The sequence below is a fragment of the Prionailurus viverrinus genome, chromosome D1 (genome assembly GCF_022837055.1).
Source record: "Prionailurus viverrinus isolate Anna chromosome D1, UM_Priviv_1.0, whole genome shotgun sequence".
Lineage (NCBI taxonomy): Eukaryota > Metazoa > Chordata > Mammalia > Carnivora > Felidae > Prionailurus > Prionailurus viverrinus.
Window position 1 is genome coordinate 76,573,670 of NC_062570.1, and position 26,761 is coordinate 76,600,430.

Here is a 26,761-nt window from a genome sequence, read left to right on the forward strand (position 1 = left end):
CCCAGCAGTGACTATAGAAATGGGGCAGGGAGCCAAGAACCCTTGCCCTTGATCAGCATGTCCTGTCTCAGCTGTGTAGCTAGAGGAGACCATGGCAATTAGCTTATGTTGAGATAAGGGTTGCAACATCGAAATGGGTATGTAATGAGGGTCAGATGTTCTGAGCATGTGCAGAGTGCTAAATCTTGTGTGGCTGATGCAGAACTGGTGCTATCCTGGGTCAGGCATTGGGTGAACCCGATGAGAGAAAGTATAGTTTAGTGGTTAACAGCACAAGCTTTTGGAGTTGGCCAACCTTGGATTTCAACTTTGGCTCTGATACGTGATTCTTGGCAAAGTTACTTAACTTTCCTGAACCTTGATCCTAAGGCAAATGTAATGCCTTCCTTAATGGATAGCTAGAATTAAATATGACCACGCACATGTATTAGGACACCGTAGGCTGCAAATAAAAGTGGTTTAAACTGTAAGGATAATGATCACTTGAAGTTGAGATGAGGCAGTGCCTGAGATGAGTTTCTGTTCAGGTCATCTGGGACCGACAGATCCTTTATATCCTTCTACTGTGTTATCCTCAGCATCATCTCTGGATGCTTTCCATGGGCAAAGGGGAAAAGGGTCACTATGATTGTCCTAGACTGACCATTCTTCCATGGTGCTGGCACATTGCTCCAACAAAACTGCGGTACTGTGAGAAAGAGGGGGAAATGGCTCTTGGGTAGGCTGTCAGCAGAGTGGCCATAGCTTATCAGTGGTTTAGTGCAATTCCTGGTAAGAGTTTGAGGCATACCTCCATGATGCTTGCTGATGCTGATTTTGATAATGATGGTTCTTACACATTTGAGCAGAGGGGAAGTGAAGAGGAGGACAAATACAAGGAGGTGATACCAGGAGTCATTTCTATACATGGCTGTTCCTGTCATCAGGGCATCTTTAAGGCTGTGATCAAACAGGAAAGGATATGAGTGGGTCTGAGTGGCCAGCATGGCTCCTGCTTGAGTTCATCAACCCTGGTGGCCAAGAAACCTCCTGTTAGGCCTTTACTATGGGAAATGTGACTTCTGTCTGTGGCTGCTTCCCCTTCCACGTGAAGTGCAATGGCAGACCCATGGAAGCCAGTGCCTGATTGCAGCTTCTCCCCAGGCCTGCCTTCCCCTTCTTCACTACCTCATGCTCCTAGCTCTTACCTTCTTGGCCCACTGGTCTCTGGCTTTTGATGTCTGCAACTTTACACAATCAGTTTTGCAAATCATTAGATTTCCTTCTGTTTACTGACCTCAGATCTTCAGGGCACCCCTGCCAGCCCTAACCCCTGGCAACCCCCCTGGCAGCACAGCCCTTTCCTGCCCTCAGGGGAGATTCAGACCTTGGTTTTCACAGATTCCCTGATGCTGACTCCTTGCTGTACTTGGATCTTGTTTCCTCACTATACTTAAGCTGTAGATGGGACCCCCAGCTTGGTGGGGGCTGCTGCTTACCTTGCTGGAGTGTGAGCCAGGCAGCAATGGAATTGACATTTACAGATGGGTCGAGGGTTTCACTTGGAGTAACTCTGAAATCTGGATTCTGGATTTCAGTGGGGAATAGAATACAGCCTTTATAGAATCCATGAAACTGTTCAACATAGAAGTTATGTGACTGAGCTTTGCCCTAAAGCTCATCTTTGCTAAGTGGCAAATGAAAAAGGTGATCTCCTATTTGAAAGGTGAGCAATCATGAGGATTAACTAAAATGTCACCTTCAGAAGGGAGTGTGTTTAGGTATTGGCTCCAGTCTTCCCTCAAGGGGGAGACAGTGGGGTGGTGGAAAAAGCTTTGGAGTCTGGGCTAAGTATCTTTCGTTCGCTTTTCCAGAAACTTTGTCTCCCCTCTCTTTTTCACTTGCTATGTCTTGTCAGGCTGACCTGTGTGGCTTGCATCAGCAGGTTTCTTCTTCATTTAGATTCTTTGGGTTTCATCAGCAGGAAAAACAGGAAGGAGGTGAGAGAGAGAGGGAAGAGAGGATAAGATCTCAGTTTCCCTACCTCTTTTTCTGTGGGGTCACCTTGGGCTGACTGAGACTCTTGACTGAAAGCCACAGGCCCTATCAGATAGCCCTTTGTGGGCCTTTTCATGCCCAGAAGAGAGATTCCCTAGCCCCCTTTTTATAAACTCTGTGGTTGTACACCATCCCTTGTAGTTTATCCACTCTCCACTCATAACTTCTATAAGTAATCAATTTATTATACTCGCTTCAGATTACCAAGTTACCTCTATATTTTCCATCAAGATCCTGATTGTTATAGGTTCAAAGTTAGAGACCCCAGATCACTCTCTGCCTTTACCACTTCATAGCTGTGTGTCCTTGGGCAAATTTCTTAACCTCTTAGAGTCCGGGGCTGCTCATCAGTAAAAGTGAGGTGGCAATTATTCTTCTAACCCAGCAGGAAGAAACTGTGTAAAATGTGCACAGTGAGGCGTTTGCACTGTGATTTGCCAGGAGCTTGGGGAAAGCAGAAAGCTTTGAGGATGGAGCAGGTAGGTCTCCAGAGAGGGCTCTGCCTCCTTCCTTGATTCTCCAGCACAGTTAATGAGAGGCATGTTTGACAGGGAGACTGGACCCAACAGATTATCCTTCAAAGCTGAGCCTGTGGGACCTCCTCTTCCATTCATCTTAGTCTATAAGCCCAATTCTTCCAGAATACAGATGAGATCCCTTCCAATTACAAATTATTTTGTGATGACACTAGCCTCTGTAAGATGGACTTTCAGATAAGGCCTTTGGTAAATATAATTATGTGGTGAAAAAAGAGGAAATTGTCAAAATGGTGCTAAGAGACATAGATGAAAAGGCCGATCCTTTGGCTCTTGTTTTTTGCTATTGAGAGTGCAGCAATGGCAAGAGTAAATCCAGTTAGTATGTCTGTGATAATCTGACACTAGTTGCTAAACAGAAATGGCAGCGGCATTTGTATTGGCAATTGCTTTGGAAGGTCTTGTGCCTGAACTTGGAGAGGGATGTAGCTCTGACTCTAGCTGATCATGATCAGTCTTTACGAAGTCAATCATCTCCTCCTCTTTTATTGTCTCTAAAGGACTTCCACTGTGTGAAATCACAGTCATTTACCTATTTACAATTTTATGATGTCTCATTCTTTCTGACCCATAGCCTCATCTCCAGTGAATAGCGTTAACAACTTCCACTGGTCTTCTTGTAATACTTTGTCCCCAGCACCTGGCCAGATGTTTTTGCATTTGTTGAATTAACAAGTGAGTGAACAAACGTGGGAGACATTTGTTTTTATACAAATGAAATCCTTTGCATAAGTGGCTGTGTTGGACAGGCAAGAGAATTCGAGGCCTTATAGGAGCTGACGGCTAGTATTCTTTTGACAGCATTGAAGAGATTGGCATGAACCCATGATTCTAAGACCTCAAGTGCTCAGGCCCTAACAGAAGCAAAGACACAGGTCAATTGTTAGAGGATTTGAATATGGCAAAATTGACTTATGGGGAAATGAGGAAGGTAGAATCAACAGTGGTTTGAGTGAGGCTGTAATTAGAGCCTGACTGCTGTGTTCATATCTAGATCCTCTGTTTGCAGCTGTTTTCCTTTGCCTATTTTATTTGAACCACAGATTTATTATTTGTTAAAAAAAATCCCACATCATGGGTTTAATCAGAGTAATATGTGGAAAGTACATAGATCTGTGTTTGGCACATAGTAAGCACTTAGTCAATGTTAATTTTTTATTAACAGTAGTAATAGTAGCAGTAGTAAAAGGAGGAGTGGGGAAATGTTATGAAGTAAATCACTGAATCCTAGCCAGTAGATGAGACGAGTTGGGTCCCAGCTCTTGGTCCACAACTCAACCTTGTAACTATAATACAAGAAAGGCAAAACGAACATGAGAAAACCTGATTTGAAGGACTTAAAGTTCTCAACTGCAAAACTTCCTATGAAACTGTAATCAAAAGAGTGTGGTAGTGGCATAAGATAGACCTATAGACTAATGGAATAGAGAACCCAGACAGACCCTCCCCTATATGGTCAATTTATTTTCGAAAAGGGTGCCTATGCCATTCAATGAGGAAAGGACAGTTTTTCAACAAATGGTGCTATAAAAACTGAAAATCCACTTGCAAAAGAATGCATTTGGGCTCTTACTTTTTACCACATCTAAAAATTAACCCACGGGTACTTGGGTGGCTCAGCATCCGACTCTTTTCTTTTTAAAAATATTTTTTTTTAATGTATGTTTATTTTTTGAGAGAGAGAGAGTGACAGTGTGCAAGTTGGAGAGGGGCAGAGAGGGAGGGAGATGGAAGGTCCAAAGCAGGCTCCAGGCTCTGAGCTGTCAGCACAGAGCCCAATGCAGGGCTCAAACTCACAAACTTTGAGATCATGACCTGAGCTGAAGTTGGATGTTTAACCAACTGAACCACCCAGGTACCCCCAGACTTGGGCTCAGGTCTGACTCTTGACTTTATGTCAGGTCATGATGGCATGGTTCCTGGGCTCAAGCCCCGTGTTGAGCTCTGCAATGCCAGTGTGGAGCCTGCTTGGGATTCTCTCTTGCTCTCACTCTCTCTGCCCCTCCCGATCCACCTCCCTCTCAAAATAAATGAATTAACGTAAAAAATAAAAATTAACTCAAAATGGATCAAAGACCTAAAGGTAAGTGCTAAAATTCATAAAACTCTTAGAAGAAAAAATAGGGGAAAATCTTGATGCTGTTGAATTTGACCATGATTTCTTGGCTAGGACACCTAAAAGCCCAGGCAATTAAAAAAAAAAATCAGTTGGACTTAAGATTAAAAACTTTTGTGCATCAAAGACAGAAGGGGATAAAATATTTATAAATATTATATCTAGCAAGGGTTAAATATCCAGAATAAAGAACCTTACAGCTCTTCAACAAACAACCCAATTGAAAAATGGGCAAAGGATTTGTATAGAAATTTCTCCAAAGAAGATACACAAATGGCTAATTAGAACATGTAAAGATGCTCAACATCCTTAAAAAAAAAAGGGGTAAATCAGAATCCTAAGATACCACTTCATACCCTTAGGATGGCTATAATTTAAAAGGAAAATAACTGTTAGAGTGTGGAGAGATTAGAACCCTTATACAATGCTGGTGGGAATGTAAAATGGTGCAGCTGCTGTGGAAAAATTTAGTGTTTTCTCAAAAAATCGAAGTGACCCAACAATTCCATTCATAGGTATACATGGAAGGAATTGAAAGCAGAGACTTGGACAGGTAATTGCATACCAATGTTCATTGTGGCATTTTTTACAATAGTGAAAAGGCAGAAACAACTCAAATGTCTGTTAACATATGAATGGATAAACAGTGTGGAATATACATGCAATGGAATATTTTCAGCTTTTTATAAAAAGGAATGCAGTGCTGGCCCACGCATTATGCTCAGTAAAATAAGCCAGACACAAATGGACAAATACTCTGCGATTCTACTTGTATGAAATGTCTATAGTAATTGAATTCATAAAGACAAAGCTGATTAGAGGTTAATGGGCTGAAGGGTAGGAGAATAGGGTTTCTGTTTGGTGTGATGGAAAAGTTTTGGAAATGGTGGAGGTACAACATTGTGAATGTAATTAATGCCGCTGAATTACACACTTAAATGGTTAAAATGGCAAATTTTATGTTAACTATTTAATGACAATGTAAGGTTAATAATGTAATATACCCCCCAAAACACATTGAAGTACACTTCAAATGGATAAATTGTATATGAATTATTGTTATTAACCGTTTCATAGCAGTAGTGGGCAATAGTTTTCAAAGCAATTACTGTATAGTGTGTCATTGAGCCTAAAAGAAATAAGTGGAACAGGTATCATTTTCTTTATGTAAAGGGTGAGGAAATCAGGAAGATGAAGTGATTCCCACCCCCGCCACCACCAGGCCACATCCCAAGTGTATGGATTAAACTTAGAATTTACAATACAGTCCTTCTTATTCTTGGACCTGTTCTTTTCCCATTAGTCTTACTGAAAACATTCTTTTCTTGCTCGTATGCCAAATTTTCCCCTCATAATTTTGTCACCCTCTTAAATTTTACCATAGATTTTAATTTCGGAATTAAAGAAGTCCCCTGCATGTCCTTACTAATAATAGCCTTATTTGAGACCTCTCTGAAAACTGGCTTGAATTTATACCATGTAATGTGAACAGGAAGGGGCCACCAGGAAAGGGGGCAATTAAGGAGGTGAGTGGGAGATCTCAGTCGTTTCCATGATTTTGTTCATCTCGCATGAAATACCTTATCAGAAACAGGGCCTTGCAGTTTAAATGGTGAGACGGAGTTTGAAAGGGGTTTGAAACTCCATCAGACACTTCCTGAGCTTGGAGCTGTAGCCTCATTGTTTTCCAGACACCAGTTTTTCCTCCACAATGAACAATAACTTTTTGATTAAACAGCTGGCAGTTAGTATTGAATGCCTCACATTTAATAACAAAAGTCTTCCTTCAGAACAGGAAATTTTATCTAAATGGCTTTGCTCTTCGGTGACTGTGAACTTCTAAAGTCTGACAGGACTGATAGCATGAAAAAATAAAAATTTCTCTCAAGAAGGTGACGATTACTTTTTAAAAGAAAGGGGCCCAAACTAAATGAATAATTCAGAGTACTTGCTGCAAAGCAGAAGTCAAGACCCATGAGTTGTCCTCTCTGTAAACATTATTAAAAAACAAGTTTGTATTGACACATTTATATTGGGAAGGCTATAGGCAGCCACTGAGAGAAAAACAAAACAAAACATGAAAGTACCACTTATTCAAGGGCCTTCTTCATTAGTTTTGTTCTTAATAGAAGTAGCTACCATTATTCAGTTAGCATGGTGCTTGGCACATAGCACTAAGTGCTCTACATGTTAATGCCCCAATGTGAGTTCTCCCTGCCCTCTTGCTGGCATTTCCCCTTGGCTGAAGCCAACTGGAATCCAGAGGTGGGGGGGGGGGGAACCTGTAAGTCTGCTTTGGTACAAAGAAGGGCAAAGACTGTATCTGGAGGGGGTAAATGGGGATATCCAGCTCAACTTAAATTTAGTTATAGCCTTTGCCACTATTTGTTTTTTTTTTTTTTTTTTTTTTTTTTATGAAATTTATTGACAAATTGGTTTCCATACAACACCCAGTGCACATCCCAAAAGGTGCCCTCCTCAATACCCATCACCCACCCTCTCCTCCCTCCCACCCCCCATCAACCCTCAGTTTGTTCTCAGTTTTTAAGTCTCTTATGCTTTGGCTCTCTCCCATTCTAACCTCTTTTTTTTTTTTTCCTTCCCCTCCCCCATGGGTTCCTGTGAAGTTTCTCAGGATCCACATAAGAGTGAAACCATATGGTATCTGTCTTTCTCTGTATGCCTTTGCCACTATTTGAAATTATCATGTTGCTTGTTGTTTATTGTTCATCTACGCTATAATGCAGGCTCCAGGAAGTCAGGGATAAAATCTTGTCAGAATTTAAGTGCCTGCCTGTATGTTATCTACCCATCTATCATCTACATAGCTATTAATGGAGCATGATCAGGGAAACTTTTGTTTATTTGTACGTACTCCAAAGAGATGGGATGTTGGAGGAGTTTTCTTTGTACTGCTTTCTTGTTTGTGTTTAATTAGAAAAATCTCTAGAAACAGACCCATGGAGGAGTTCCCTGACTTTGTTACTTGAGGGAACACAATATCAAATAAGGCTTCTATCAGAGATTCTTTTCTACAGTGAGGCCAGGCTGGTACCTATAAGTCTGGTTTTATGAGGATCCTAGGAATCTGTATCTTTCAAAAACTTACTAGGTTGTCATGTCTCCTTAGATTTGGGACCTGCCTGTGGACTTTATTGGTGCTTTCAAAGGTCCTGAAAAAGTAAAAACGTCAAAGAATACAGATCCCTGTTTGCTTGAATCTTGGGAATGCTAAGGTTACGGGTCAGAAGTGGTCTATGATTGTATCAGACTTCATGGAGAGAGAAAAATATTCCCCTGGTCCCTTACCATAGCTGCTAGACCCTGGTACATTTCACATGGATTGTTTGGAAATGGTCAATCATGAAGCCTTTGGGGAGACATCCATTTGCTCTGCGAAGCTTTAAAACGTTACATGAGGATGTCACATACACTCTATGCATGACAGATGGCTTTTGGGTGTTTATATATTAACATAACAAGTAGCAGATGGACGTTGGATCAGAAGACCTTCAATGTCCTTTTCCGACCCTGAGAATCCTGGTTACCAATGTGTGCTTTGTGTGAGCAGCAGGCATTTAACATAACATTTAAATTTTCATCTAGGTGAATAATAAAATGCCGTTAGACTAAATTGTCACCCATTCAGGAGTATCAGCAAGTATTTTGGAGGCAGCTAGCCTAGGGTATAATTGAATGCTATAAGCAGTGCATTTTGTCTTAACTCATGGGAAACATGGGGCCATTGACAATGGCTTCAGAGTGCCATCATTGGCAACACATAGGGGAATGATTTAAGAAACAGTCACTCCCCTTTAAAGTTGCTGCCCCATGCTCTTACTGAAATGGTAAAGCTGACATTGGGTACTGTTTTCAAAGCTGTTGAGCCAAGTGGCTTACGTGAGGTTTTTGGTTTTTTTTTTTTTTTCCTGAAAATGTTTCAAATTAAAATATCTTTTAGATTGTTGTGTGAAGGTGAGAGCATTGATCTTGCCTAATAACATTAATAATCTCCCTTAAAAAGCATTTATAATTTGCAACATAGTTTTACTTAGATTATCTGTTTTGTGTTCATTGAAAACCTGTGCAATAGGTATTATTTCTTAAAAGTTTGAAGAAACTTAGGGTCCAGAAATGTTCCATAACTTTCCCCAGGTCACAAAGTGCAAATAGTTAGTTAGGTAAGACACAAATGGAGGTTTTCAGATTATAGACCAGTGATCTTTCTGTATCTTCTGTTTAGCTCCTTGTTGAGTATTTGACTTTTTAAGAGCAGAATCCATAGAGAATTATAAGGCACTATGGCACGGTAGAAATTTATATCTTGATTTGAATTTAGGCTTCACTATTTATTGAATGTTATTAGGCAGGTCATTTAACCTCTGAACATCTGTCAATTGAGTATAGTATACCAATGCCTGACTTTTAGGGTTATTTCAAGGATTAGAAAGTATGTAAAGTTCTGGAATTTAGTAGATACTCCTACGCAGCTCTTCTGACATTTTAGGCAGTGTCTGAGTTTGAGCCTTACTATGCTTGCCAGGTAAGTGGTCCTGCAGCACTGCTGGGACACCCTCTGGAGACTGGCAGTTCACTGCCTACCAAGGCTGTTACTTCCCTCTGGGTTTTGTGTTAGAAATTTTTTTCCTATCTTGAGTCAAAAATGCCTCTTTGTAGCTTACACTTGTTGGTATATGTTTTACCTCTTTTAGCTACATAGAATGAGTCTAATCCCTCTTTCACATGACCATCCTCCAAATAATTGAAGACTTTATCATGCTATTTCTTAATTTTCTTCAGACTGAACGTCCTTTATTCTTTCAACCATTCATCATTTGATTTGGTTCACAAGGCATTCACAGTCTTACTTGGTTTTTAGTAAAGTGTGTCTGTTCAGCATCAGAAGTTTCTACACCTAAATGTGATGGTTTCTGGACAGATTGGCTCAGATTAGAATGAGATAATTATCTTACAGTACAATTTAGGATTGCAACACCCTTTTTGACAGCCTTATCTCCACTCACTTTTGGCCACAATGGCTAAATATTTTTCAGTATGTATTTCTGTTAAGTCTTAGATCTCAGATTCTGTCTTTGACAAGCACGGTCCCTAAGCATGGGACCTTTCAGTTTATTATGTTTAATTTCATTCTATTTGGCTCTAATTCCTGCCTATTAATGTCTCTCTTAACCCTGGTGGTATTACTCTAAATCTAGTATGATTGAAAGAATCACACCAACTCCTCTATTTTCCCAGAAACTCAAGCACATCTGGTATTGCACTGCTAAACCATAGATAAAAATGCAAAATAGGGGATGCCTGGGTGGCTCAGTCAGTGAAGTGTCCTTCAGCTTGGTGAGTTCAAGCCCTACATTGGGCTCTGTGCTGACAGTGTGAAGACTGCTTGGGATTTTCTCTCTCTCCCTCTGCTCCTCCCCCACTTGTACTCACTTTCTCTTTCTCTCAGATAACTAAACTGTAAAAAAAAAAAATGCAAAATAGGACAGACCTACTGGAGCTGGTTTTCTGACCCTGATCCACAGTCAGCATCAACTTGGAGTAACAGCCGAATTACAAACTTTAGGCAGATAGTAAGGGTTGGTAAGAAGTAGTGGGAGAGAGATATTAGGGGCATAAAATATGGTTAAGAATGAAAAATACCCTTGGTATACAGACCCAGATGAGGAAAGAAAGTGGAGATAGTAAAATTTAGGTAATAAAGGTATGAATTGTTTAAAAATTCAAGTACAATTAACATACAGTATTTGTTTTAGGTGTACAGTGCAATGATTAAAGAGTTCTGTACATTACTCAGTGCTTATCATAAGTATATTCTTAACCTTCTCCACCAATTTCACCCATTCCCTCTCCCCAACTTCCCTTTGGCAACCACCATTTCTCTGTTTTTAGGAGTCTGTCTTTTTTTGTTTTTATTCTTTCTTTGTTCAGCTATTGCTTCTAAACATGAGTGAAATCATATGGTATTTGTTTTTCTCTCACTTTGCTTAGCATTATATCTAGATCCATCCATGTTGCAAATGGCAAGATTTCATTCTTTTTTATGGCTGAATAGCATTCTGTTGTGTGTATATATATCACGTATATATGTATATTTTTACTCTAAAGCATTTTAAAAATTTCTTTTAAACTTTTAAAATTTATATTCAAGTTAGTTACCATACAGAGTAGTCTTGGCTTCAGGAGTAGAACCCAGTGATTCATCTCTTACATGACGCCCAGTGCTCATCCCCAGAAGTGCCCTCCTTAATGCCCGCCACCCATTTAACCCCCCACCTCCCTTCCAGCAACCCTCAGTTCTCTGTATTTGAGTCTTTTATGGTTTGTCACCCTCTCTGTTCTTATTTTTCCTTCCCTTCCCCTATGTTCATCTATCTTCTTAAATTCCACATAACAGTGAAAGCATATGATATTTGTCATTCTCTGATATTTGTCTTGCTCTGAAATCCCATGATATTTCTGTTTCACTTAGCATAATACACTCTGGTTCTATCCATGTTGCAAATGGCAAGATTTCATTATTTTTGGTGGCTGGTAATAATCCATTGTATACATATATCACTTCTTCTTTATCCGTTCATTAGTCAATGGAGATTTGGGCTCTTTCCATAATTTGGCTATTGTTGAAAGCGCTGCCATAAACATTGGGGTACATGTGCCCCTATGCATCAGCACTCCTGTATCCCTTGGATAAATTCCCAGTAGTGCTGTTGGTGGGTCATAGGGTAGTTCTATATTTAATTTTTTGAGGAACCTCCACACTGTTTTCTAGAGCAGCTGCATCAGTTTGCATTCCCACCAGCAGTGCAAAAGCATTGCCTTTTCTCTGCATCCTTGCAAACCTTGGTTGTTTCCTGAGTTGTTCATTTTAGCCATTCTGACAGGTGTGGAATGGTATCTCAGTGTGGTTTTGATTTGTATTTTCCTGATGATGAGCGGTGTTGAACATCTTTTCATGTATCTGTTAGCCATCTGGGTATCTTCTTTGGAAAAGCATCTATTCATGTCTCCTGCCCATTTCTTCACTGGATTATTTGCTTTTTGGGGGTGTTGAGTTTGATAAGTTCTTTATACATTTTGGATACTACCCCTTTGTCTGATGTGTCATTTGCAAATGTCTTCTAGGTATTCCTAGGTATCTTAAGATTTTTGGTGCAATTGTAAATGGGATCAATTCTTTGATTTCTCTTTCTGTTGCGTTATTACTGGTATGTAGAAATGCAACTGATTTCTGTACATTGATTTTCTATCCTGAATAAATTTGCTGAATTCATGTATCAGTTTTAGCAGTTTTTGATGGGTCTTTTGGCTTTTCCACATAGAGTATCCTGTCATCTGCAAAGAGTGAAAGTTTAACTTCTTCCTTGTCAATTTGTATGCGTTTTATTCCTTTTTGTATGATTGCTGAGGTCAGGACTTCCAGTACTATGGTGAACAACGGTGGTGAGAGTGGACATCCCTGTCATTTTCCTGACCTTAGGAGGAAGCTCTCAGTTTTCCTCCATTGAGGATTATATTAGTGTGGGTCTTCCATATACGGCCTTTATGATGTTGAGGTATGTTTTTTCTGTCTCAGTTTTTGTGAGGGTTTTTATCAAGAAACGATGCTGTATTTTGTTAATACTTTTTCTGCATGTGTGGAGAGGATCATATGGTTTATCCTCTCTTTTATTAATGTGGTTATTATATTGATGGATTTGTGATTTTTGAACCAGTCCTGCAGCCCTGGAATGAATCCCACTTGATCATGGTGAATAATTCTTTTAATGTATTGTTGGATTCAATTTGCTAGTATCTTGTTGAGAATTTTTGCATCCAGGTAATTAGCCTGTAAATCTCATTTGTAGTATAATTCTTTGTCTGCTTTTGGAATCAAGGTAATGCTGGCTTCATAGAATGAGTTTGGAAGCTTTACTTCCATTTCTATTTTTTGGTACAGTGTGAGAAGAATAGCTTTTAACTCTGCTTTAAATGTCTAGTAGAATTCCCCTGGGAAGTCATCTGGACTCAGGCTCTTTTCTGGGGGGAGATTTTTGATAAACGATTCAATTTATTTGCTGGTTATAGGTCTGTTCAAGTTTTCTGTTTCTTCCTGTTTCAATTTTGGTAGTGCATGAGTGTCTTGGAATTTTTCCCTTTCTTCCAGATTGCCCAGTTTTTTGGCATATAATTTTTCAGAGTATTATAATTGTTTGTATTTCTGTGATGTTGGTTGTGATCTCTTTCATTTGTAGTTTTATCTGTTTGGGTCCTCTCTGTTTTATTTTTGGTAAGTCTGGCTAGGGGTTTATCTATTTTGCTTATTAAAAAAATTTTTTTTTAATGTTCATTTATTTTTGAGACAGAGACAGAGCATGAACGGGAGAGGGTCAGAGAGAGGGAGACACAGAATCTGAAACAGGCTCCAGGCTCTGAGCTGTCAGCACAGAGCCTGATGTGGGGCTCGAACTCACAGACTGTGAGATCATGACCTGCGCCGAAGTCAGCTGCTTAACCGACTGAGCCACCCAGGCACCCCTATTTTGCTTATTTTTTAAAAAACAATCCAGCATTTAGTTTCATTGATTTGTTGCTTTTGTTTGTTTCTATATTATTTATTTTTGTTCTCATCTTTGTTCTTTTCCTTCTTCTGCTGGCTTTAGGCTTTATTTGATGCTCCTTTCTAGCTCCTTTAGGTGTTAAGGTTAGGTTGCATATTTTGGACTTTTCTTGCTTCTTGAGATAGGCCTCAATTGCAATGCACTTTCCTCTTAGGACTGCCTTTGCTGCATCCCAAAGGGTTTGGACTGTTGTCATTTTCATTTGCCTCCATGTATTTTTTAATTATTTAATTCCCTGGTTAATCCATTCATTCTTTAGTAGATGTTGTTTAACCTCAATGTATTTGAGGACTTCCCAAACTTTTTCATAAGGTTGATTTCCAGTTTTATAGCATTTTGATCTGAAAATACGCATGGTATGATCTTTCTGTACCTGTTGAGGGCTGACTTGTGACCTGATATGTGGTCTGTTCTGGAGAATGTTCCGTGTACACTTGAGAAGAATGTATTCTGCTGTTTGAGGATGAAATGTCCTGCATTTATATGTTAAGTCCATCTGATCCAGTGTGTCATTCAGAGCCATTGTTTCCTTGTTGATTTTCTGCTTAGGTGATCTGTCTATTGCTGTTAAGTGGGGGTTTTAATAATGCCATAATATTAGGGGACTTTATCAATGAGTTGCTTTGTTATTAATGGATTTATATATTTGGGTGCTTTCAAGTTGGGGTTATAAATTCTTACAGTTGTTAGATCTTGATAGACCCCTTACTTATGATATAATTCCCTTCTTTGTCTCTTGTTACAGTCTGTGTTTTAAAATCTAGTTTGTCTGGTATTAATATGGCTACTATGGCTTTATTTTGATGTCCATTTGCATGATAGATGGTTCTCCATTCCCTCACTTTTAATCTGCAGCTGTCTTTAGGTCTAAAAAGAGTCTCTGTAGACAGCATGTAGAGCTTGTTTTTTTATGCATTCTGATACTCTGTCTTTTGATTGGAGCATTTAGTCCATTCACATTCAGAGTGATTATTCAAAGATAGGAATTTAGTGTCATTGTGTTACCTGTAGAGTTGGTGTTTCTGCTGATATTCTCTGGTCTTTTCTAGTTCCTCTTAAAATGTCTTGAGGGGCTGGTTTAGTACCCAAAAACTCCTGTATTGTTTGTTTGGGGAAACTCTATCTCTCCTTCTTACTGACTGATAGGCTCTCGGATAAAGAATCCATGGCTGCATATTTTCCCATTCAGCACATTAAATATTTTCTGCCAGTCCCTTCTGTCCTGCCCTATTTCAGTGGACAGGTCTGCTGCTATCCTTATATGTCTACTCTTGTAGGTTAAGGACCTTTTGTCCCTACCTGCTTTCAGATTTCATTCTTTATCTCTGTATTTTGAAAGTTTCATGTCATGGTGTTGACCTGTTTATGTTGATTTTGACCGGGAGTTCTCTCTGCCTGTTGGACTTCTCCAGGTGAGTGCAGTTTTTAGCAATAATTGGTTCAAATAAACCTTCTGCCTGTTTTTGCTATGTTTCTTCTTCTAGGACTCCTACGATATGGATATTGATTTGTTTCATGGAATTAATAAGTTCTCTAAATTTCTCCTTATGATCCAATAATTTCCTTTCCCCCCTTTTTCAGCTTGAGTATTTTCCATAATTGTATCTTCTGTATCTCCTATTCTCTCCTCTGCTTCTTCAGTCCTTGTTGTGACTGTATCCAGATGGTTTTTACCTCTCAGTTACAGCATTTTTTTTTTTTTTAAGTTTCAGCCAGACTAGTTTTTAGGTCTCTGATCTCTGCAGCAAGGGTTCTCTGGCATCTTCTATGCTTTTTTCAAGTCCAGCTAATAGTCTTACGAAAGTTATTCTAAATTCTTGTTCAGATATATTGCTTATACCTGTTTGTGGAGGAGAGGCCCACTGCATTGGTTCAGAGTCAGTCTTGCTCCAGTAAACAAACAGTTGCCAGGCATGGAGCAAGAGGGGGGATGCGGGGCAGGGTTTGGTGTAAGCAGTTCCTGCTTCCACTGGGGGCTGCTGTGCTGCTTTCTGAAGCCCCACTGGATTGCTGTTGGGGTGAAAATGACGCCACCCCAGTCTTTGGTCCCCAGACTGGGGATCTCAACCCCTCAGTATTCAGGCAGCCCTCACAGAATAGCAAGGGCAGCCAGCTTGCCTTGTGGCATAACTCTCTTGTTTTTTTTTTCTTTTCTTTTTTTTTCTTTTTTATGTTTGTTATTTTGAGAGGGAGGGAGGGAGGGAGGGAGGGGGAGAGAGAGAGAGGGAGAGGGAGAGGGAGAGAGAGAGAGAGAGAGAGAGAATGAACGAACGAACATGAGCAGTGGGGGACAGAGAAAGGGAGACATAGAATCTCAGGCAGGCTCCAGGCTCCAAGCTGTCAACACTGAGCCTGATGCGGGGCTCGAACTCAAAAACCGTGAGATCATGATTTGAGCCAGAGTCAGACATTTAACTGACTAAGCCACCCAGGCGCCCCTCCTGCATTTTTTTTTCTTGGGTGTGAGGCTCAGATTTAAAAACCCAAAGTCTTCATGGACCAGGCACCATGCAGTCTGCTGCCTCCTCTGGGGTAGAGCCTTTCTGCATTGTGTCTAATGTCCATTGTCCCCGAAAATACACCTGCACAGTGTGTGGAATCCATGTGTAGCACCACTAAAAGCAGGAAAGGTTATTGTCTCTCTTAAAATTTTTTTTTTTTTTTCAACGTTTATTTTATTTTTGGGACAGAGAGAGACAGAGCATGAACGGGGGAGGGGCAGAGAGAGAGGGAGACACAGAATCGGAAACAGGCTCCAGGCTCCGAGCCATCAGCCCAGAGCCCGACGCGGGGCTCGAACTCACGGACCGCGAGATCGTGACCTGGCTGAAATCGGACGCTTAACCGACTGCGCCACCCAGGCGCCCCATATTGTCTCTCTTGATGTGCCTCTGTCCCCTGCCAACGAAAGGCCTTTTGCTGGTGCCTGCAGGGTCTTTTATCCTTGGGGAGGCTCTATACTTTCTTCGAAAAGTACTCCAGGAAGCAGGGGAATGTTCTCTCCCAGTATGTCATGGAGGTGTTTACACCACATTGTGCACTCTGGGATCAGCTCCCTCCTCCCCAGGGGTGCGCACCATAGCTCTGCTCCAGAGAAACTCTTAAACTCCCAAAACCTCAGAGTTTGAGCTCTAAACACTTCACACACACACACACACACACACACACACACACACACACACAATATCTGTGATGTTCACTACTTCTCATTCCCCAGTCCGTGGTCTAGAGATATTTTCCTCTTGTGCGAACTCAGTGCTGCCCTTTCTCAACCCCTCTCTCTTTCTCTCTCTTTTGTCTCTCCACAGAAAGGGTTCCCTCCTCTCTGCGGCACTGCCATTTTTCTCCCTCCCCCATTCACTTCCATGCACCTTGCACCCGCCCCTCTGTCTCCCTCCAACTATGCAGACACTTCTGCCACTCCACAGATCGATTTCTCTGGTGTTCCAAGTGATCCAACCTCAATACGGTTGTGTTTGAGGGATGAGGAAAGCCCATGGTCCTGCACTTCTGCATCTTAACTCCCTAAACCACATATTCTTTTCTCATCTGTGCTTAAACACCTCAATTGATTCCATATTTTGACTATTGTTAATAATGGTACAATAAACACAGGGGGTGCATGTATCTTTTTGAATTAGTGTTTTCATTTTTTGGGGGTAAATACTCAGCAGTGGAATTATTAAATCATATGGAAATTCTATTTTTAATTTTTTGAGGGGTCTCCATACTGTTTTCCTCAATGCCAGCACTGTTTTACATTCCCACCAATAGTGCACGAGGGTTCCTTTTTCTCCATATCTTTGCCAACTTTTGTTATGTATTTTTGACTTTAGCCATTCTGACAGGTGTGAGATGATCACATTGTGGTTCTGATTTGCGCTTCCGTGATGAGTGATGTTGAGCATCTTTTCAGGTGTCTGGCATCTCTGGGTTTTCTTTGAAAAAATGTCTATTCATGTCCGCCACCCATCTCATTACTGCTTTATTGTTTTGTTTTTGAGTTGTAGACATTCTTCGTATATTTTGGATAATAACCCAGAAAAGGGATGAATTTGATACATGTTTTCTAAGTGGATGAAGCAGGTCACCTGAGGACTTGGTTGTCTCTGGGAAGACCTCTCCTCTCTCTGGAGAGACCTTTTCTGGCAAAGTCTCCCAGAAGTATTTGTTAATTTAATTTGAACTGCTGCCTTCCTTATTTACCACAACAAAGGTATCTCCTTCCAGATTTCAACTTTGCTGCCTCTTTTTTGTTTGCATTTGTATTTACTCTGCGGTCAGCTGGCAAGGAACAGTTTGGAAACCTGCTGAGCCCTGCTACTGTCCTTGCTCCTGAGCTCTGTATGGATTTAGCTCGGAACTCAGTTCTTACATGTTGGGGGCATACTCTATTCATTTCTATAATCCATCTCCCTGTCTAGTCTGTTTTCTCCTGTATAATGCCAGAGGTGTATTTTTTATTCTAGTCATTTGTTGTCAGCTGTTTTTGCTAAACAGATGGGTAGGAGGAGACTGCAGAGCTCCTCTTTTGGGGCATTCCTTTCATTTCATGTTTTTTTTTTTTTTTAAATTTTTTTTTTCAACGTTTATTTATTTTTGGGACAGAGAGAGACAGAGCATGAACGGGGGAGGGGCAGAGAGAGAGAGGGAGACACAGAATCGGAAACAGGCTCCAGGCTCTGAGCCATCAGCCCAGAGCCTGACGCGGGGCTCGAACTCACGGACCGCGAGATCGTGACCTGGCTGAAGTCGGACGCTTAACCGACTGCGCCACCCAGGTGCCCCTCATTTCATGGTTTTTGTTGTTGTTGTTGTTTTTGGTACAAATCCCTGTGTGATATGTATTCCATATTAGCACATAATTAACAGCCAGACAACCTGACATGGAAATTCAACAAGTAGCTCACCAATGTACGTAGTTGGCAGACACTCCTGTCAAGGTAAGTTTTGAGGAAGTATTTTGTAGATTTCCATGAATGCTCAGCAATTGTCAGGGCCAAGAATACTGCTAATGATACTATAGATGCCCTTTTTTCCCCCAGTCTACATGAAGAAATCTGTTCTCACATTTGCCCTATGATGTAAAGACTGGAAAGAAAGGTTGTATTATGCCCTTCTTACCATAAGACCAAAGAGGGACTTAGCCTCCTGTGCAAGGTCATTCCCCACCTTTTAGTGAGGAGGGGAACAGCATGGGAATTGCCTTGTTTTCTCTATAGGGAACTTTCTCCAAAAAGTGCCTTGGTATTTATTCACTAGTGCCAGCTAAGAGGCAGGGGAGGATGAGGCTCTGTCTAGCAAGGGAAGGTCATTGCAACTTTCCTCTTGAGGAAGAGTGTGAACGTTCTTGAATTCAAGGCAAAGCCCAAGATAAACTGCTTCATTTAGCATGCCATTTGGGCTTCATATTATCTTATTAAACAGTGGCATAATACATGTCGATTCACATGGTTTACATTGGAAATGAATTCTTGTATATAATTGGGAAAGGTACCCTGGTGTCCCTTCAGAGGTCTTTCTTCATCCAGGTAAATAGAAATTCAATATTCCTTCATAAGTAGTATTGTTGAACCACTGCATTGCTTTCTATAGAACTCTGAGGGTTTTATCTGTTAACAGAAAAACGAGTTCTTCATAGAATATCGACTGATCTTTTAAGTGGATGGGACACTTGCTAGGGAAGGGAGGGCATTCTTAACCAAAGTCATGAATAGAGGTTGTACCTTGTGAAGAAAATTTCTGATGTGAGCCCTTGATTCAGTGAGTGACTTTGACAAGGAGTGTCAGTTACTCTTTGCATTGTTCATTCCTCTCAAGCAGTTTTTATGTTTGGATGTTTAATTTTGCATGGTATTATATTAGAAATTAGATACATGTTAAAATACCAATATGTACTAATGGCATGCAAAATTCCCATAATTCTTCGCATATAGCTTAAGAGGCAGGATCTCATTTGAGTGCAGGGCCTACAAACATGACTAAATGGGAATTGGGTTTTCTTTAGCCATAAAGGAGGGTAGATTTTAGATGATTGCAGAGTAGATACATTATTTGTGTCGGATAGCCTATGGGAACGTGAACTAATTTGAACCGATTATAATGCAGTGGATTTAAGCAGTAAGTCATGTGCTTATTAAAAGGACTGTGCTTGACCTAATTAATTTTCACATTACTATTTCTCCTATTCTGTCTGGCTTTCCTGTTAGTTAGTGATCTGCCCTATGGTTCAAACTTGCTATCCCAATCTTTTTTGTGGATGAAAAGCTGAGAGGGGTTCATCTTGCTCTTTTGGCTGCCTTGTGTAGATCTCATGAACTGGGGATTGGTGGAGGAAGACCCTTGAAAAGGGTCATCATGTTTCACTTGTTTCCAGTAACTATATTATCTGCAGAAAGATGTCATTTGACCACCTGAGTTTTCAGTCTATATTACTTAGTTTCATGCATTCATTGCTCATCATGAACTCTGGGCTGTATTACTGTAGCACTTGTATAACTATAGCCCTCCTATTCTGAAGATAGTATTAGGGAGAATTCATTTATTCAATAAATAAATAGATGGAGTAAGCACTTACTTTGACTATCCCTCTTCCAGATACTAGGTATACTGACTTAAATAAGACTGATAAGGTCCCTGCTTTCAAGATTTTCTTGCTTCTGGTAGGAGGAGACAGTCATTCAGCAAAGAGCTAAGACAATTTTGGAGACTTACTTGCTTTGATAAGAGAATAAGCTAAGTGATTAGCAGTTAGTAGCTGCTTTATGTAGGATGGTCAGGGAAGTTCCAGGTGAAGGAGACCACTGAGCAGGTGCAAGAATGTTGTGTTGGGGGTTTTATTTACTGCACACGCAGCAGATGTTTAGCGATTCTAGCAGTTAGGAAGCGCAGGTGCCACTTGAGGGTGAAAGTGCTGGGCCTCGAGGTACCAGCAAAGACCAATTCCTTCTTCCTTGGCAGGGAGGTCTGAGAAAGCAGCCTCAGCCAGGACCAAAATCGTAGAGACTCGAGTGAGTAGTGTGAGGTATGTGGTCCTATGTTGAAGTGCTGGAGTGTAGGGCCACATGGGTCATCCAGGTGGGGAAAGTCTCAGAGATTGGTAAAGAACTAACATATAGGGCAGTCAGGATAAAGATTCTTGCTTGCTTGCTTGCTTTCTTGCTATCTATCTATATTTTAAATTTTAGTTGACATCTAGTGCAATATTGGTTTCAAGAGCAGAATTCAGTGATAAATCGCTTAAATGCAACATCCATTGCTCATCACAAGTGCCCTTAATACCCATCTCCTTTCTAGCCCATCTCCCACCTACTTCCCTCCAGCTCTGTTGGTTCTCTGTAGTTAAGAGTCTCTTGTGGTTTGTTTCCCTCTTTCCTCTCCCCCCGCTTCCCATATGTTCATCTGTGTTAATTCTTAAATTGCCCATATGAGTCAAATCATACGGTATTTGTCTTTCTCTGATTGACTTATTTCGCTTGGCATAATACATTCTAGCTTCATCCACATTATTGAAAATGGCAAGATTTCTTTTTGATGGCTGAGTAATATTCCAGGATATATATTTTGATAAGGATGCATGAGGACAGTCTGAAATAAGAATTTAGAGTGCGGGCCCCTGCTCATTGCTGCTATTTTCATTTTCCCAGAAACCTTTCCTATAGATTGACTAAAACCAGTTCAGGTGCCAAATGGTCTAGGAATGTGCCCAGTACTGGGCTAAGCAAAAGTGTTAGGAATAGTAGCCTGTCATATTTTACTCCTAAAAAAGGAAGTGTATTTTTTGTTGGTATTGGTTTAGTGGTTGTGTATCCACACACACTGTAATAACTTTGCAAATCATCTACCTCTCTTTGCTGAGTCTTTTTCCAGTCTTACATGAATTTATGATGAACTTTCAACAGAAGTCAAACTTGTGTAAATGTCAGAGAATTACCTATTTTGGAAGAATGTAAAAGATCGTAGGATGTTTGCTTAGAATTTAGAGTAATATAGAAAAGTTTGATTTATGGCTTGAAAGCATTTAAAAGAAGCTAATGAATATTTTAAAACTAAATGAAAATACTGAAATTTTAGGATATCGTAGAAAATACCCTTGGTCCAAAAATTGTTTTTAATCTACATTTTAGTATCTAAATAAGCTGTTACTTGGCTGTACAACTTTAAAAAGGTTAAACAGAAATGAATGTTATTTGAATGAATTTGTAGGGGAAAAGAAGTTGGGTACACGTTAAGTGCCTGTAGAAGTGCTGGCTGTTTCTGTCTGTGTTAGCTCCACTTTGTTTTCCGTTCAAACCTGAGCTCCAGTGTTTCCGCCTTTGAAAGTGTTTTCTGACTATGGCAGACAGCAATCTGTTTTTCTTTCTGCTTTCATAGATCATTGCACTTCACTGAATAAGGTGTGTGCATGCATGCTGTCTTCCTGGCTCAGGCATTTGACCCGAGGACAAGGACTTGGCCACATTAATTTTGCCGTGTGGGTTCCCGTAGCCAACACGGTGTCACACAGATGATAGACAATCCGATACTGATGTGGAGACCTCATTAAACAAAATACTAGAATATCAAGTTTCCATTTCCTGACAACATTGGAAACCAAGGAGTTCACTCTATTAGCTTTGACTTTTCATTTGAATTGGGTGATCCTAGATTTAAGTGACAGATCACAGATCACTGTGTCCTATCTGCATGAGCCAGCCCACCTAAACCCTACCCCTGGGGTCGGCCCTTCTGTGAAGATTCTGATTATATTTGGCATGTTGGTGGCATAATTCCTTTTGTAAAAGAGGAATAGATAGGGATGTGATCATTTTATTTCTTAGTTTATGATGTGTTATCAAAGCAGTAGTCTGGACAATACTTTTGCTTCATTCAGTCATTCATCTTTCACTCGTTTACTTTTTCTTCCCTTTGCCTTTCCTTTAGGAAAACACTACCACATACCTTATATGGGGCTTTAAATTTATATGTGTCTTTGGCTAATAGCTATAAAATTGTTTTAGATGTGTGCATTTTTAGTTTGTATACATTACAGACCCTTTGGCTTTTTTACCGTAGTCTCGAAACTATTTTAAAATAACTTAAAAAAATTTTTTTAATGTTTATTTTTGAGACAATGCAAGAGACAGAGTGCAAGCAGCGGAGGGACAGACAGAGGGAGACACAGAATCTCCCTCACATTGGCCCAGAGCCCAATGTGGGGCTCGAACTCACGAACCATGAGATCATGGCCTGAGCCAAAGTCGGACGCTTAACCGACTGAGCCACTCAGGCGCCCCATATTTTAAAATAATTTTAATATTAAAAGAAACTATTAAGAATGGCACAAAAAATCATACACTCTTTGCCCAGATTGTTTTTTCTCTCTCTACATAATGTGTTTACATATGTCTGTACTTAAGCACATCATTATTTTGAATCCTTTGAGAGGAAGTTGCAAAGATCATGACTCTACCTTTAAATACTTCAGTGGATATTAGTGAAGAACAAGATACGTAAATATACATGATCAAGCCTCAAAATCAGGAAATTGGACATCAATACAATACTGTTATATAATCTACAGTTCCAGTATCACCAAGTTCCTACTAATCTTGGGCATAGGATTTATTTTTTTCTGCTCTCAGCTCCATGCCAGGATTCTGTCTCATATTTATTTTTTATGTCCCATTGGTCTCTTTTAATTGGCAAATGTTCTTCAGTCTTTACTTTCCATGACATGGGCATTTGAAAGAGTACAGGCAGTTATTTTATAGAATGTCCCTTGAATTGGGTTTGTCTGTTTTTCCACATAAGGGTCCCCTGTGTGGTTATGTATTTTTATTTTTATTTTTATTTTTATTTTTATTTATTTTTTTTTTAACACTGTAAGCTCTCTTCATTTTGCTATGTCTGAATCCAGTTTGTTGTTTCTGTCTGCTACATGGAATTCTCCAATGAGGTCTGCCATTTGGAGTGAATTGGCCAGGCTGGTGAGAAAGCAGCCAGCAGACTTTCCTTGGCATCAGGAGAGGATCCTGATGGGGGCTATGTGACACTGGAATGAGCACACACCTTTGATACAGGCATCAGGGTCCCTGCCTTGCTTTGGGCTGATGGTTGAGAAAGCAAGCGTCTGAGGCCCAGTATTTCTAGGGCAGAAGGAGCAATTATGCTTGCAAAGATAAGGCATGATGGAAGTTGATTTTTTGATCCTTCCTTCCTTCCTTCATGCACTTAATAAACCAGTGATTACGGGCCTCGTCTGCTCATTGGAGCTCACCTTCTGGCGTATCGAAAATCAAAAAGAAAGCATTAAATTGAAAGCTCTTCCTCCAACAGATGCAAATGTTTCACAATGAAAGGTTCAGATAAATAGTTTGACAGTGTTTTTCATTGTGTTAGTGAAGCACCCTTACAGAAAATTATGCTTCTGACTCTTTACCTAAATACAGAGATTTCCATTTCTTTCTGGTTTCTTCTGAACTTCACCAACAGGGAACATAATTTTTGCATTGTTCTCTCCATAGTTCGTAAATAATTTTGCATGCCGCTTTCCTCCACTGGAAATTATTTTGTATATACTTTCCCATATTTCACAACCTGCATATTTGTCACTCTTAATGACCATAGTAAATTACATCAGGCTGATCTACTGTAATTTACGCATTTCTCTTTTGTTGTAAATTTGGCTTGCTCCTAGTTTTTTGTGAATATTAGAAAAAAAATCCTTTTTTAAGGGAGGATATATAGCAGCTTCTTCGGTTAAAGCAGTTTTGACAGGTTGTTTTATCTAAAATTGTTCATTCTAACATGTGAAGAAGGTTGCATTCCTGTGGAGAAAACACACCCTGCCTTTTTAAGGGAGAATTGTTCCTTGCTTATGTTTGAGCATCCATTTATAATGGAAAGATAATTAGTTGAGATGGAGCTGATATATTTAGAGTTTTCTCCATTGAATACCTTCCATGTATTATTAGGAAATAGCACATTTCTAGTGGAGAATAAGAGAGTGATGGACAGTACAGTGAAGTTCCAAGGCTGCAGTGTGACTGCTCCCGACTCCCAACTGTCACACTCCTTCATTGGCCTTGACTCAACTGGATGGTCTCTCAGTTCTTGCCTTTTGAGAACCAGTGGAGGAATGTGCCACTCTTTGGCAGAGGACAGTCAGCTCCCTTCCAGCACGGAGACCTGATGAGTTGTCAGAACTTTCTTACTCTGGAAGTACCTGGAGCTGGCTCCTCGCGCAACTGCTCCGAGCATGTACTGAAGAGGGCGAGGAAGGATAGACCATCAGGAGGAATTGAAATTCGTCTACAGTCTCTATGGCACCCCATCCAGAACCTTCTGAGCATTTAAGGGTAAGTCTAATTCTTAGGCAAGCTCTCCCTTCCCCTTCTCAGCAGAGACAGTGTTGAGAGGCACTTGGTAGAAGTGAGGTGGAGGCCTGTGATCAGCTGGTGGTTGCAGAGACTATTTCTAAAGAGAGCAAAAATCTCAGGATTTGTGAGTAGGGCAGAACAACTGAGACCATGCCATTGTTCACTAGGTTCTGTGGGTACCTTCAAAGATCCTGGGGCTGTTGCTTCCTCCAAGTTATTTGTCTTCATATATCTTAGGAAGGTTTTGTTTTCATGTACAGAACTTTCTTTTCTTGCTCCTTGAGGGCAGGATTTTGTAGGTCTGGCTTATTTTATCTCTCGTTGCCTTGTGTGGAGCTTGTATCAAAAAAAGTACTCAAAAGAGGTGCCTGGGTGGCTCAGTCGGTTGAGTGTCTGACTTCAGCTCAGGTCATGATCTTGTGGTTTGTGAGTTCTAGCCCCACATCAGGCTCACTGCTATCAGTGTGGAGCTGACTTTGGGCTTTTCTCTGCCCCTCCTCCACTTGCGCACACACTCTCTCAAAAATAAACATTAAAAAAAAGTGTTCAATAAATCAATATTGGTTGTATGATTTTGTGCACTAAGGATATTGTCATGTGGGCAACTACTATTCTTCTGTTAAGAGGAATGTAGAAGTGAGGAGCAGCTAGATAAACCAAAGTCAGGGAGGAGTAGAGTGCAAAGGGGTGTACCTGGGCTTTGCAGCCAGGAAGAGGGAGATCCTCATCCCAACTTTACTACTCCCTGTCTTAACTTGGTTGACCCATTTATGTTCTCGAACCTCAGCTTTCTCACCTGCAAATGTGGATCAGACCACTTTACTCACAGAGCATGTGTAAGGTTTATTACTCAAAGTAGACAGTTAAAAATGTTTTCTTCCTCCTTTCCCTGCCCAAAGGGTGACAATAGAAAGCCAACAGAGGTCCAGTTAACGTGTCCAAGTGTTGTCAGGAAGTAGATCCCTACATTCATGTTACCCATAATCTGAAATGTGCCACATACTGCTTCTATCTCTCCATACCAGTAGCTAATGCCATGAGTGCTTCAAACAACATACATACCCTTTGGTTCTGCTTTGAGCCTCTTCTCTAGTAACTGTGTTTTTTGCCTCTACAGGATTTATGAACGTGTGATAGACCCTCCTGAAACCAACCTTCCCCCAGGAAGCAATGTATGGCTTGGTCAACGCAATCAAAAGCATGGCTTATTCAAAGTAAGCACTTCTTTCTACTTCTGCCATGTAGTTTTCTATGTGCTTGACACGAATAATTGTCAGAACAATTCTATGAAGTAGGTGCTTTGAAACTAGGCAGAGTTGAGTGATTTGTTCAAGATTGCATAGGATGATGCATAGTGTAAATCATCCTCCACATGTTTCTGACTGACCTAATTCTGGGAGACAGGATAATCTTCAAATTGGCTTCCATTCTCAGAATCTTGGGGTGCATGGACACTGAGCTTTTGCTTTTTTTATCTATAAAGAGAGTAATACAATAACTGTGTTATTATGCTTTATAGAAACAGGATACATTGATAAAGTGAAGAAGTTAAAAACTTCATGAAATTTTAAGAAAGTCTTGTTCTTCAATAGAATGGCAGACTTTTGCTTCTGGCATTGCGGTAGAATAGATATTTTTAAAAATTCTGCTTCAGAATGCCTATAAATGTTGGATAAAACGGAACAAAAATCTTTGAAGACCCATCATTGCACTTATAAGAAAGGAAATTCTTAGAGGCCAAATATGTGGAGAAAAGTGAAAACCAGAGGGAGGGATGTCTGCCAGTACCAAGAATTTGAAAATGTCTTTTCTGTTATTCCCATTTGAGTGAGATATACTTGACCTATAACACTTTGTAACTTTAAGATGTATAACTTTTAGATTTGATAGACTTGTATGTTGCAAAATGATTATCAGCAGTATTAACCAACACCTCCCTCATCTTACATAATTATCATTTCTTGTCATGAGATCATTTAAGACCTACTCTCTTAGCAAAATTCAATTACATAATACAGGATTAGACACTATAATGACCATGTTGTACATTAGATCCCCAGACCTTATGTGTGTTATATCTGGAAGTTTGTATAC

At 40.2% G+C, this 26,761-nt stretch overlaps 1 protein-coding gene across 1 annotated transcript in view; it reads left to right on the plus strand.

Annotated features, from left to right (window-relative positions):
- The window catches only part of NELL1 (neural EGFL like 1), a 416,591-nt gene that overhangs the window by 145,456 nt on the left and 244,374 nt on the right, over positions 1–26,761 (plus strand). Inside the window, exon 5 of the mRNA XM_047823242.1 lies at positions 25,785–25,881. Coding sequence (XP_047679198.1) covers positions 25,785–25,881 — 97 coding nt within the window. The remainder of the gene's footprint in view (positions 1–25,784; positions 25,882–26,761) is intronic.